The sequence below is a fragment of the Vavraia culicis genome (assembly GCF_000192795.1).
Source record: "Vavraia culicis subsp. floridensis unplaced genomic scaffold supercont1.52, whole genome shotgun sequence".
In the NCBI taxonomy this organism is placed as follows: Eukaryota; Fungi; Microsporidia; family Pleistophoridae; genus Vavraia; species Vavraia culicis.
In genome coordinates, this window is record NW_007360655.1 from 1 (window position 1) to 14019 (window position 14019).

Consider the following 14019-nt stretch of genomic DNA (forward strand, 5'->3'; position numbering starts at 1 on the left):
TTAAATGACTTTTCTGAGCCTTTTATTTCGTGTACAAAGACAAAATAAGAGTAATTTTTTTTTGGTTGTTTAATACTACATCTATGGTAAATTAGTTTCTAAATTTCTTCTATTGTTGTGAACGAGTGTTAAAGATAGGGTTTGTCAACCCTGATATGCTGATGCTGTCATAAAGAAAAGGAATGCACCTTATAAACATAAAAATAACGGTACATTTGCAATACTTTCTCCCAAACTTAATCATTCTTTCCTGCTGTTATCATGTCACTACTAAGCACATTGTTATGAGAGATTGAAAGCTGATTTTCAAAAGGAATTGTCTCAATTAATGAGCAAAAAACGTTTAATTCCTATCGTTTAGACCGTCTGTTGGGTTATGGATGTTTATAAAATGTTACATGTCAGGAGAAAGGGATACTGCCATAAAAGCAAAACGTTACCGACTTATATCCAGTATTCTAAATTTTAGAGTGTTGCTGATGGGTTTTCCGCTATCATCATTTATTGTACTTCAATTTTATTCATCAAATACATTCAATCGTTAAAATTCATTATTGCATGAGTTAAAGAACTAAGAAATGCTATGACTCGATTATTTTGTTTTGACCGATTGAATATGCTTCTGTAATCGAATACAAATTAATTGATCAGATCAGATAAAAGCACGAATAAGGAGTGTTGAGCATAATCTGATTATATTCCTCGTCCGTAATTGAATAAAAACCGTGTGCCATCAAGAACTTGCTGATAAAGCGGATTTCTGATTTGAAAATAAAACCACACTTACCAAACAAAAACACAACAAAAGGCATTAATACCAAATGCATGCACATCCACAGGACAGAAATGTTATAAGAATCATATGTATTGCACTATTAACGTTCATTTTACTAGGTTTTATCAAAGAAGTGCTGACGGTTCAAAAAAGCATAAGTAAGAGAACCAATGCCTCGTTTTTGATTCTAGAAGATCTTACGCTCTACATTTGCAGTTTCTTGGTTTATTCCCTGTACTGTAACATGTTAAAAACCGATCTAAAGAAAATGTGGCTTCATAAGTACAAATTGTGTGCAATTATATGCTTTGATATTGTCCTTTCACAGTGCTTTGTGTTCATTGGCAACCTAAAAATACCGCTTATAGCAAATAACAGTAGTTCAGATGCATCCTCGCTGGGCAGTGCGGTAAAATTAACCCGAATCTTTACGCTTGTAATTTTCGGACCCTTCCTTGAAGAAATCATTTTTAGGCGGTTTCTCTACCAGCTAATCAAAAAGGACAAACGATTGTCTAAAGCAATTAGAAATTTAGAATGGCGCAACATTTTACTCATAATTTCGCTGATAGTGATTAACTCTACGCTGTTTGCGCTGTTACATTACGATGGGCGTTTTATTAATTTCTTTCCATGGCCATTTCTATATTTTGCGTGTGGTGGTATGAACCTGTGCCTGGCATGCGAACTCTGTGACAACATTGTGAGTGCTGTATTTATGCACATCTCTTTTAACTTTTTTGTGTTGATAAAGGCAATTGTGGCAACGTAAACCGCAGTTTGCCAGCTGCAAAGTCATTACAAATTTGAATGTGTAGCGCATGGCTGGCTGAACTATAATTTTTGTTTAACATGCGTAATTTCTGTGGGTTATCATCACGAACAGTATAAGAATGACAAATTTTTATTCCGATGCCTAAATGAACCAATACCGCTTTTAGAGATTGATATAGAATAAAAGTTCTGCTTGCAACCTCCCGATATTTTTGCTGTATTAAGGCACGGATTCTGCTGATGCGCTATAATTGCTATATGCACAAATATCGGCTTAAAGATCAAACCATATATTAGCTTTTTGAACGCCAAGGTACGACACGTAGCATACCAATTTTATGTTCAGGTCATATTTAACATTGTTTTAACCTTATAACGATCACTTATCCGAGTATCAGCACGAATTACAGTATTTGATGTTATAGCGTATAACATGTACATCATGACGGTTTGTGTATGTGAAAATGGCCTCACTCTTTATTCTTAACCTCTTTTATATCATCAATATAAAAACAACTCCTTTCACAAATATTTAGCCGACAGTATACCTGATAATATCTCTTGTAAAACGTATCTATTATATACATCAATTGCCTTTTCTCGTACTCAAAAATGCTTGAAATACGGTATTATCCATAACATGACCGGAATATAACGGGCGCTACAAAATCAAACTACAGCTATATTGATATAGAAAATAAGTTGGGCATAAGTCAATGACAGAGATGGTGCAATGTCACAGGGAGTTTCTTTCCTTGATTAAACGGTTTGATATGATGTTAGTCATTTAAATTGATCCATCTTGTCGAGACACAGCACAGTGCATAGCTCTGCTCATTGCGACATACTCAGCTAATGCTGTGCTCAGCCTCCGTCGATCATTGTTCGTGTTGGCAGTCGTATATGTCTCATTAGTTGAGTGGATATAAAGAGAATCGTTGATCATCTGCCGTCTGCATTTATCTTTATGGTCTACCACTTTCTCTATATCAACCTCTTTTTGGGAATGATAGGTGGTAGGATACAATAATAATTTGCTTATCCAGTCGATACCTCTGGCGGCTTTAGACATTCAAATTTTTAGCAACATTTCTTCGTAATTAAAAGATATGAGATAACATCTTAACAATCTCACAGAAACTCCTTCTTTAATTACAACCTAGTAGTACTTTTTGAAAGCACCTTCAAACTCACTACCGGTAAGGAACTTTTTCATGCCCTCCTTATCCCTCAGGTACATGCACTTTATGAATAGATCGTCATTACCACTCTTCATAAACTTTCTTTTGCCCAAGAAATCACATAAAAAGAGCATTCCATCATCCTCACCCAGTCTGAAAGCTTCCGTCGCCTTAGAAAACTTTCCTTGCCTCATAAACAAGCTGCCAAGCATCTTATACTCTGTCGAAGTCTTTGCCACCTTAAATGCATCCTCCAACTTGTTCATCTGCAGATAAATTTCGAAATTGCAATCGAATAAACGAAGCGCTAATTCGTATTCTTTTTGCTTGAGGAGGTAGCTAAGACACTCCTTCTCTCTTCCTACCAATGCTTTACTCTTATTCTTATCGCACTGCCATGCAATGATTTCGTCAATCGGTTTGGTCACCAATTTTTTATCGAAAAAGCAGAAGTTACCATTTTGAATGCCTAAAAAGCAGGTGTTGACACAGGTGATCATAGAAAAGAATCCATTCTCCAACAAATAGTATAATTTGTTATTACTCATGAAGTAAAGCACGTTCTGGTACACACATCCATGCTCAACTGACATGTCCATGATTTTGCACAGTGATAGACCATCAGAGCATCTCTTAGCATCATCGATATCGACCATATCGGTGTGCTCCTTGGAAATAACAATCTTATTACCGATTATAAAAATATCCTGAATGTTAGCTGCACCTTTCACGACTACCTCTCCTGAGTAATCATAAGCTACGAATGCTGTACTCATGTAGTTAACAATAAACTCATCATACAACTTATAACTATTGTACAGCACTTTAAACTGCGTTGCTTTCTCCAAATCGCTGTATATCTCCATTACATCATCCTTAAGGACAACCAGCCTGTCGTTCAATACCTGGGCTTTACCACTGTCCCTCATCTTTTCACGGAAACCAAGGTACGAAAATACAGCAAATCCATCCTTCATTTGCATGCACATCAACTTATTGTTATAAGTAAGGCACTCCACCTCAAAATTAATTTTTCCAATTTCCTTGTCGTTCAAAAACACAGAACCATTTTTAACATGTAGCAAACCTCGGTCAACAAGATATCGGTTTATCTTCGCATCCTGTCTGTCGTAAACAAGCAGCCCAGAATCTGTCGCCACGTAAAAGGCATCGTCTTCAATCCAACTGTCCCACACACGTGAACCCACAAATACCGAGTGTTCAAGCTGCTCGCCCTGTCTCTTGTATATTTTATAGTAGCCATCTTCTGAGCCCGTCACAATCAATTCCTCGGTTACTTTAATATGGTCAATATTCTTGTCCGATATTCCCTCCTTGACCCTACACACGTTGTTATTCCAAATACGCATACAATAATCATCACCCACGCTGTAAAATGTGTTTTTGTACACACTTATGGCATTCACGCCCCGTGTGTGTCCCTTAAATGTCATTAAAAGGACATTCGTTTTGTAGTTCCACAACTTAAGCGTTGTATCAAGAGAACAGCTGAGTAGCCTTTCATCATCAATCACCTGAATATCCATAACGAAATGCTCGTGCCCCTTAAGAACACTTATATCATCATCCTTGATTTTCTTTATCGTAAAATCGTCCGAACAGGTAAAAATGTACTCTTTGCTCGTCCTGATTTTCCTTATAAAGTCATTGTGAATCTTCATACTCTTAATACGGCGCAACGAAGGATCCAGCACTACGATTTCACCGTCATCTGTACCAACCAACAGGTTAGTGGTTGAGGCAAGGGTACGTATTGCAGAATTGCAGATTTTGATCTGCTTTTTTACGATATTGTCAGCAGTAAATAACAGAGTTCCTGTGAAAAGACCACATACAATGTAGTTGCTGTACTTGTGGATGCATTTTACACGATCTGAAGGAATTATCTTGCTTTGAGAAATTTTCATGGGGTAAGCCGGGATGAAATATTAAAAAAACATTTTATTTTATCGGAGACAAACGTATTTTAGAAGGGCAAGCAGCCACAAGACCATTTATTAGTGTAGGTTACCGATTTGCTTTTGATAACCACATTAATCAGCAACCATACACAACTTTACTAATTGTATGGTGTAATATTGCGAGGAGAAACTGAGGTACTTGGTAAATCTAATTTCATCTCATAACACAATACAATCTACTCAACATGATTTATAGATTCTATATATTTAAAACATTCTCCTGATTTGGGTATATTATATGGTTTGTGCTGCTGTCACGTAAATGTGATTATGAAAAGAGAAATGTAAAATTGGCTGCAATAGCGCAGCTATTACATAAGAAAATAACAAAGGCTGAAATGAAACAATTTATTGTTGTGGCATAAGGTTAATTATTCTTAGCAATAAATTGCTTTTATACCATTCAGCGATCTGTCAACTTGTACATATACGGGTAGCTTTTTGGATACTGACTTGATTCTGATATGAAAAACCGTCAGAAATATGTGTTTGCTCGGCTGTATGATATGTAAGATGATAAATAAATAACTTTAAATGAAAAAAGTGGTAAAATGAGGCCTGTCCTATCAATTATGCATACGTTCACGCCATTTATATTCTGCAGTTGTTAATTATTTATGACATTTTGCTGATTAAATACGCTGTTGCCAGTGTTTCTCCATTCAGCATACTGTTCCTCGTTTTAAAAGCTTACGCACACATGAAAAGGAGCAGCAGCTACCATAAAATTCATTCAATACGAAAAACGATTTTGCCAAAGTTTATGATACCACGTAACAATATAGCGCAAGTATCTGGTTTTTTCACAGCAGAAAGAAAAGCTGGTAATAATTACATTTTTCACAGAATGATCAGCATGCTTTAATCCTAAACGCCCATATTTTCTCCACATCTCTCAAAGGAACTAGCAAATCAATTTTATAGCAAGGGGTGCATCTCTTTTTGGACATATTGCTACGTATTGGTTCGATAAAGACCATTTCAATATCTACGAATGCAATATACTGCCATTTCATATTGAATACATCAAATCGGATACTCAGGATGTCCTTAAATATTTATAAACAAATTTATTTATCTTCTAGTCCCATTTGCTCGTATCTTTGTACTTAACCTGCACGTTTTCACGGGTTTGCCCAAACTCTACCTTCTTACTTTCCTTTCCGTTGAACTTACTGTAAAATACTTTGCCTTTCTCCTTGAGATACGTTGTTGAAGGCCTCAAAACGCTCTCATTCAGCTTATATCCCACCTGCACGCCCTTGTCCTTCAAATATAGGGCGTTTTCTGATACAAAATCTGTTATTTTGTTCAATGTTGTGGAAACCGAGGACCGCAAATCGGTGGACGACACCGATTCTAAACGAGTGTAACTTACGGATGGCATGGTATTGATCCGGTGTGTGGTATGAACCGTTGTATTACTACTCGCTTTTACGCACTCCGGCAGCTCTTTTTCGACATTCTCCTTCAAACAAATCATATAATCTCTAACCGCTTCTGTCTGATACCGTTCCCTCGTAGGTAGCGATATAATGCCTTGTATTCTCAAAAAGTCCTTGAACTTCTCATTGCTGCCCATCTTCATTTTTAAATATCCCTCTTCATTCCACTTATCCATGTTAACGCTCCTCACAACGCTTACTCTAACACCAAACGACCGGTGCAAACTCGCACACTCAATGCACAAGAATATTCCGTAGGACAAACTGGCCCACTGCGTGTTTCGTGTGTTGCATTCCATGCAGTGTACGTTTTCGCCAAGCAGGCTGAGCTCTTTCACTTTGTCTTCAAACGACATGTAAGGGTTGCGAATTTTTTTGTTAAAAATCAAAAATATAAAATTTCATGTTTCGGTTTTTTACGAATGAGAAAACGATTGAACTAAACTTTTGCATTGAACTGCACAATAATTTGTAGTTTATATAGGGGGCAGCAATAATTGGTTTACACGGATTGATAAAGCAAAATATTTAGAAATACACAGTAATAGAATGACATTTCATAATCGCACCAAATATTCTCATACGTTACTGTAATAATATAAACAAGCACATCATAACAATAGGATGTCACTCCTTTATCATGAACCGAATCCATAAATGGCAAATTATTTGAAACTGAACATGATTTAAGCTGTAAAAATAGTTTATAGCGTCTAATTCGAGTGGTTAATCCAGAATTAAAGATGAGTGGCAAGTACACTTCGTCACTTGACACTGGTAATGGTGCATAGTCAACGGAACTTCCAAATTTATTGATGTGTTTTCAATCAATAATTCGTTTCACCATCCACAGCAAACAATTATTTATCAACATAATGACACTCAAACACGTATGTATCATGATAGAATGTCATTAATGTAATTAGTGGCACACGATCTGGCGTGTCCAACGAATATGTGGATGAAATTAGTTTATAGGTTCAGATAACCAGCAAATCTTGTAATTCGCATTATCAATAGCATTTTCATGATGTGTAATACTGTTATTGCTGTAAAAAGATGTTTTATTCATTACATAGTTGAAAGATATATTTTTGACGGAATCATGATTTAACAAAGACAATATCCTATTTGCCGCAACATGAGAAAGTAAAAATGATTAGTAGTTTTGAACTGATCATGGTAATTGTTGTGAACAAACAATTTACTCATTTTATGAATGCCTGTTTAGTTACAACTTCACAATCTGGTAATTTACTCATTGTCAGCATGAAGAGAACTTTTAACGATGGTAAATAGTGTTAAGATTGACAGATTGGTGCTAGCATTTGACTCAGTAAAATACACGCAATTAAGAAAATAACTTTTAATATCCTGTAGCACTACGTACTTATCACCACATTAATATGTAAATAAGCAAATTCTAATATTTTTGTTGATAGAAGCGTGGCCAATCGGAGTAAATCTGATGTAAAGATCTGCACATAATTGAGTTCATAGGTAATATAGTCGTTAAATCCTTGTATAGTATTGAGAAGGTGATTGTGATGCACATAGCTACTATTATCTTTGTATAAAATATAAATTGTTTTCAAATAATGAGTCAATGATAGAAATTCGTTGTTCATGATGGATTTGTCCCTAAAATCTTTGCCACACACCAATCTATAAACCTGAGACATTTTCAGATAGACATTATAGTCATCTGAGAGGAGCTTAATATAATTTGCAACAGTATCAGCATCAATGACAGCATTTTTTGATAGGTTTATCATATCCATCCGTTCTTGGACAGCGTTTACCGAATTTGACAAAAGTTCCTGGCTCTTCCTCCATATGTCATTTTTGTGACTCTTAAGTCGTCCCAGATGGACAATACTATCCGTAAGAAGATGGCACAGTTTTGTGATTAATCGGTTAAATGTTATTTCAACGTTTAACACTTCTAAATAAACGTAATCATGTAGGTATGGAACCACATCGGTCCAATGATTCATCATGTGGAAATAACCATCGAAAATTTTGCAGTTTAACATTCTATAATATATATTGTTAAAGAATTCGGCGGTTTCAAGTCTAAATTCAATAAATTCATAAATATCATTATAATGAATGTTATAATTCGATAATAATGGCACTGTTAATTTCTTCGCAACGAGATTCAAGATATTGTGCTCGATTGGTAAAGCTTCTTTTACCACAGGGTTTTTTAAGAGTTCTTTCACAATTTGTTTCACTCGTAGCGTATAATCAGCAAAATTAGTATCGATCAATCTCAGCTTGGTGCAGTATGATTTCAGAATTGACAATGCATTCTCCAAGTTATTCGTGTTTACCTCAGATCTGTTTAGGTATGCCAGAATGATTAATTTTGAGAATATTCCGTTATTTTTCATGAGCACTTCCTTGTAGTAAACGATAATCTGATGGTTTGTCTTTGGATTCCAGATTTTCCGGGTCTTGACAATCTGCAACGGAGCAGTAGACTCAGAGGTTGTGATAAACATCATTATTGATAGCAAAACACTTATGTACATCACTATTTGACCCATTTTGCATTATATATTTTGCTTAATACCAAAACGGAAGTCCGCTAAAAATAAGGAATTATGGCATATTGACAACCAAATTACAGTTTATATCATAACGATAATTCGTATAGTTTATATCATTTCGGAAGTGGCATGCAAAATGTTTTAATTCTATCAACTCTGTCGGCTTCCAAAGATATATTTGCTGGTTAGTGCAAAACTCTGACATTTTTTAAAGTCTCTTATTTCTGCGTCAAACAAAGTATCCTTTTTGAACAACCCAAATGGTTAGATTGCTATAATATTTGATATTTTTCAATATTTAGCACATTGTTTTTAACCTGATTATAAATTTTCAACTAAGTTCGAGCTTAATAAATCAGAACTATCATTTTTAAGAGTTCATGAAAGCTTCCTAACCTAAAAATGGTTTAATGACGTGGTTATGGTGACAAGCCTGGAGCAGCTTAAAACAACACGAATTACGTTTGTAACACAGCAATTGTTGTGAAGCACGATATAAACAAAGCAAGTTTATGATCTCAGTGCGGTCAAAATAATCAACACAGACACGACAGTTTGTCCAAGAATAATTTACTTAGCTATCACTGTATTACCCATGAACTCATCAGCACTGCTAAAACCATCACATTCGTCTCAGTTCAGCACGAACAAGAGCAACTTGGTGCTGTTCAAACTACCAAATACATCATCATCCTATAAAATTTCCTCCTTCTTATCATCAACTGTTCCTTGTGAACCATTCGATAGCAAGTTTTGAACAAAATCAAAAAACCTGCTGGACTTTTTCGTATCGTTTTTATCAACCAATTCCTTTTTTTCTTCCATCCTTTCTTGTATTTTTTCAGCAACTTCATTTTCTTTACTTTGAATCCCTGTCACCTCTGCGCTCTGTTCCTTGCCCGTAAGTAAATCCCTGGCTGTCACCCGATAAATTCCATTCACGTCCGCCTCAAATCCGACCTCAATCCTCGGCACACCCTTGGGTGCTTTCTTGATGTTCTTGAGGATTATCTTGCCCAAGAAACAATTATTTTTCACATTTTCGTCCTCTCCTTGGTAAATATTAACTATCACTTCTTCCTGGCCGTCCTCGCTGGTCGTGAATACACTGCTTTTTTTCAGTGGCAACGTGCTGTTACGCTTCACGATGGTGCTCATCAGTCCGCCAACGGTTTCAATCCCCAGACTGAGACTTGTCACATCAAGAAGAAGCTTGTTTACATCACCTGATAGAATAGCAGCTTGGATGGCAGCGCCCTGTGCCACTGATTCATCGGGAGAAGCTGTAAATAATGGCTTACGTTTGAAAATTTCTTCACTGAGTCTTCTGACCAAAGGCATCCTCGTCATTCCGCCAACGAGCACAAGATGGTCCACCTGATCAATGTTTGCATCCTTCAGTGCCTTCAAACACGGTTTAACTGTTTTCTTGATTAGTGGTGCAACTATGTCTTCAAACTCAGCACGTCCTAGTTCATGCATGAAATGCGTATCTTTATACGCATACGGAACACTGATTGTCACGCTTTCTTGTGTTGATAACTCCTTCTTTGCGCTTTCAGCTGCCTTTTTCATTCGTGGTCGGATCTTCTTCAAATCTTCATCGCTCAATTCGTTGCCATCCATAAGTTTTCCCATCAGAAAATCCGTTAGAGAGTTGTCAACATCGTCGCCGCCAAGAAAAGAATCTCCCGCTGTTGCCTTGACCTCAAAAATGTTATCGCTCTTCTCAAGGATCGAAATATCAAATGTGCCACCACCAAGATCATACACGGCAATGTGACCCGTGATGGCATGGTTCAAAGCAGCACTTGTCGGCTCGTTAAGCACCCTTAACACCTTGAGCCCCGCCAGTTCACCCGCTTTTTTTGTCGCCTCGCGCTGTGTGTGGTTAAAATATGCCGGCACTGTTATCACAGCAAGCTTAACTGGTCTGTTCAAGTAGCTTTCTGCAGCGCTTTTCAGCTTCGATAGTACAAAAGATGATATTTTTGCCGGTTCGTAGCGTTTATCATCAACCTTGATTTGTATTTCATCCTTCTCTTCCAGAACGTCGAAAGGTAGTTTTCTGGTGTATTCCTCAGTGTCTGCATATTTTCTGCCAATTAATCTCTTTACGTTGAAAATGGTGTGTTTCGGGTCTGTCAGCAATCTGCGTTGTGCAGGTTTTCCGGCTATCACATTCTCACCAGAAATGTTAACCACGCTTGGCGTAGTTCGCTGTCCCTCTTGATTCTCTATTATTGTAGGAATGCTGTCCTGCATTATGGAAATGCATGAGTTAGTGGTTCCTAGATCTATGCCTACTATCGCTGGTTTGTTCATCTTCTAAAATCGGAGGGGAGCATTCACAAAAATTAAAGGAGCCTTTGCGGCAACCGGCAGATGCAAAATATGGTAATGGGTTGTATCAGTTGCCCGGTAAGCCCCTTGTAGTTAATCTAGCATCACGGTTAGCGAAAGCATTTTTGAACAAGCAGTAAAAAATGGAAACGAAGGAATAAAAGGTTCCTGTGTTGTTGATGTATTACTTACCGATTTCGTATTTTCGAAAAAGAAGAAAAAATTCCCGCGGGGCGGAATCGAACCACCGACAATGCGATGACTACGTCACCTCTACAGTCGCATGCTCTACCACTGAGCTACCGCCGGTCGGTCTGCGCTGATAAGTAGCTATTTATTGTTTAGATCGCATGTCTGCTACCAGCTCGTAATTATCCAAAGATGATGTTATCAACGAGTACAATCACAAAGGCGCGTATAAACATTTTAACATACCATTCATACACCACAAATGAATTTTTGCAAAGAATGTACTTCATGATGCATGGTGCAAGCACATATCACAACTCATCCAGCCTTTGCTCCATGGACCGCCAAGTTTAGCACCTCTTAACACGAATTACACAATTGCTGATAGATAAGGTAACAATTTGCAGATACGAATGTGTGAAATGCTGCGATGAGTACCGCTAATGTTGGATTATGATTGCCAGTCGCTCGTTCATTTTAACAATCTCGATTGTCAGCCATCTGTGCATCCAAAAAGTACTTGGAAACCACATCATATACTCTTGGCAAATAGCACAGTATATTTAATTACACACTAATCACTGTTCATTATTCTCTTCTAATTGCGTAAGAATATCAAAAACAGCGTTTTCTATTCTGTCCAAGTACTCATCAGCCTTGGGATTGTTGGAATCAATGAGTTCGCTTAGGTTTTTCATGAAATCGTCGTATGAGGCTTTCAACTCAATTTTGTTGATTTCCTTCATATGGGTTGATCCAGGAATTTTACAAATTGCAGACGAATGGCTGAAATGAATGTATTTAGCAAAAAATAACCGGAGTGGTAGGTAAATGTAGCGTAAGATTACACGATAAACATGCTTAACATACGCTTATAACCAATTGTTATGAAATATGTTGCACGGTTGGTATTTCAAAGTGGACATAGTAGCGTAGTGCAAGAGCTTTAGAAGATTCTGCTATATAAAAAATTGCACCGTCGTCATGCCGAACATTTTGGTGTCTTAACCATGAAGAGTCAAGATTTGGCCTGGAATGCCCACGTGATATAGCACGTTTATATGCAACTATTTGAGTTAAAGTATATTAATGGATAAATTTATGTTTTCTTGTAGAAGAAAACAGCAGTCCTTATAGCATGTATTCATATCTTTTACAGCTGAACAGGCTCATGGTTGGTAGTGTGCAATATACAGCCGAAGTACGCGTATAGCTGTTAAAAAAGACTGAAATGCCAATTATATGTCATATATTGCTGTTAAGGAATGTCGATAGTATTGCTTGTGATCTTGAACCACATTCCAGTTCAATAAAGGATTTAATCGGTTTTACCAAATTTATTTGCATTTAAAGCAATCATTCTGCTAGCATATAATTTACAACAGCACCATACAACCAGATCTGCTGGTCAAGCAGTACACACCTTTTTCTTTTTATTTGCCAGTATTCCATACCCCCATGTCAACCCCTACCAAACGAAGATTGATGAAAGACTTGAAGGACTTAGAAAGAACAAAAAGTAGGACTGTATTCGCTGCACCGTTGCAGGACGACATTCTGACGTGGTGTGCACTCATAATTGGTCCAAAAGACACACCCTTTGAGGATGCGACGTTCAGTATGACCATGGCATTTGATGAATCATATCCATGCACCCCACCAACATGCAAATTCATCAGCAAGGTATACCACCCGAATATTTACGCCAATGGTGATCTGTGCCTGGACATTCTTACGAATAGATGGTCACCCACTTTCAATGTAATGACCATCTTGATGAGCGTTCAATCGATGCTTAACGATCCAAATGTGCACTCACCTGCCAATTTGGAAGCAGCAAATTTGTTTGATAATGACAAGAAGTGCTATGTAAGGCGAGTTAGAGATTGTGTGGAGAAGAGCTGGTATGACCTGGACAATGAGCTTGAGAAGAACGAGGCTGACTGATTTGTTGGTAATAGTTCGCTGTGTCATGCGTGGTTGGTGCTTGCTCTGCAGTGCCCACCTTTTTGTCCTTGTTTCACTTACTGTTATTAAATCAAATACTCATTCGCTCTTTATCCGTTTCTTCATAAACGAACGCTTTTCCATCGCTGATAAAATCGTGTCCTCAGATCGCATCGAATCTGTGCTATTACTTGATCGTAATTACTTATGTTGTGATAGAGCGGATCGTGATTTATTGCCAAAGAATTGTAAGCATATGTTTTAATCTATGGCGTGCTACTGCCCTTAACATGCCTATCTATGTCAGATAACAAAAAATTGGCGTATCTGATGCCATCACATAACCTTGCTATCATATTTAACATTGTATGGTGATGGGTAGGCTGCGTCAGAACTGTTAGTTCATGTGAGTGTGCATTATTTCAGTAAAAAACTTTTTAAATGTTGTCAACGCGGATTTTACATGAGTATGGTGCATAACCATCAGTTCTAACGACCAAGAAAACGTGTCTGTCAGACTGCATTTTATGTAATAAATAAACATTTCTCGTTTTAGTCTTCAATTCCAGACTTAAAGCTCAAACGAATGAAACAGTAACTTTTTGGTTATGTCAGTTAAATTGTACTTGACACTGAAATATTAAGCTCAGATGATAACAGATTTGCTCTCATGGTAAATAAAATATGAGTATTACCACCACAATATATGTCGGTCGCATAATCTGTTGTAAGACCGCCTAGAATGACGTGCAGCATAGTATTCGTACCTGTGGCACGATTTATTTTGTTCGCCATCCACCGAACGTAAATTACATAGAAAATATTTTG

At 37.2% G+C, this 14019-nt stretch overlaps 6 protein-coding genes and 1 non-coding gene across 7 annotated transcripts; 2 read left to right on the plus strand and 5 right to left on the minus strand.

The window, feature by feature from the left end:
* Positions 1-821: 821 nt before the first annotated feature.
* On the plus strand, positions 822-1748 carry VCUG_02272 (uncharacterized protein; the record flags this gene model as incomplete). The annotated part of the gene is made up of 1 exon (XM_008077091.1): positions 822-1748. One exon carries the CDS (start codon positions 822-824, stop codon positions 1545-1547), a length of 726 nt encoding a protein of 241 aa, XP_008075282.1. The 3' UTR covers positions 1548-1748.
* Positions 1749-2678: 930 nt separating this feature from the next.
* Positions 2679-4658, minus strand: VCUG_02273 (uncharacterized protein; the record flags this gene model as incomplete). The annotated part of the gene is made up of 1 exon (XM_008077092.1): positions 2679-4658. The coding sequence occupies one exon, from the start codon at positions 4656-4658 to the stop codon at positions 2709-2711; it is 1950 nt and encodes a 649-aa protein (XP_008075283.1). The 3' UTR covers positions 2679-2708.
* A 1132-nt stretch (positions 4659-5790) lies between these two features.
* VCUG_02274 (uncharacterized protein) lies at positions 5791-6513 on the minus strand (the record flags this gene model as incomplete). Its single annotated transcript, XM_008077093.1, has 1 exon — positions 5791-6513. One exon carries the CDS (start codon positions 6511-6513, stop codon positions 5794-5796), a length of 720 nt encoding a protein of 239 aa, XP_008075284.1. The 3' UTR covers positions 5791-5793.
* A 1026-nt stretch (positions 6514-7539) lies between these two features.
* Positions 7540-8694, minus strand: VCUG_02275 (uncharacterized protein; the record flags this gene model as incomplete). The annotated part of the gene is made up of 1 exon (XM_008077094.1): positions 7540-8694. The coding sequence occupies one exon, from the start codon at positions 8692-8694 to the stop codon at positions 7540-7542; it is 1155 nt and encodes a 384-aa protein (XP_008075285.1).
* Positions 8695-9269: 575 nt separating this feature from the next.
* Positions 9270-11037, minus strand: VCUG_02276 (uncharacterized protein; the record flags this gene model as incomplete). Its single annotated transcript, XM_008077095.1, has 1 exon — positions 9270-11037. The coding sequence occupies one exon, from the start codon at positions 11035-11037 to the stop codon at positions 9406-9408; it is 1632 nt and encodes a 543-aa protein (XP_008075286.1). The 3' UTR covers positions 9270-9405.
* Positions 11038-11279: 242 nt separating this feature from the next.
* On the minus strand, positions 11280-11364 carry VCUG_02825. The gene has a single exon. It is a non-coding gene; the product is annotated as a tRNA-Tyr (tRNA).
* A 1338-nt stretch (positions 11365-12702) lies between these two features.
* Positions 12703-13298, plus strand: VCUG_02277 (uncharacterized protein; the record flags this gene model as incomplete). The annotated part of the gene is made up of 1 exon (XM_008077096.1): positions 12703-13298. One exon carries the CDS (start codon positions 12703-12705, stop codon positions 13189-13191), a length of 489 nt encoding a protein of 162 aa, XP_008075287.1. The 3' UTR covers positions 13192-13298.
* Between the last annotated feature and the right edge of the window lie 721 nt (positions 13299-14019).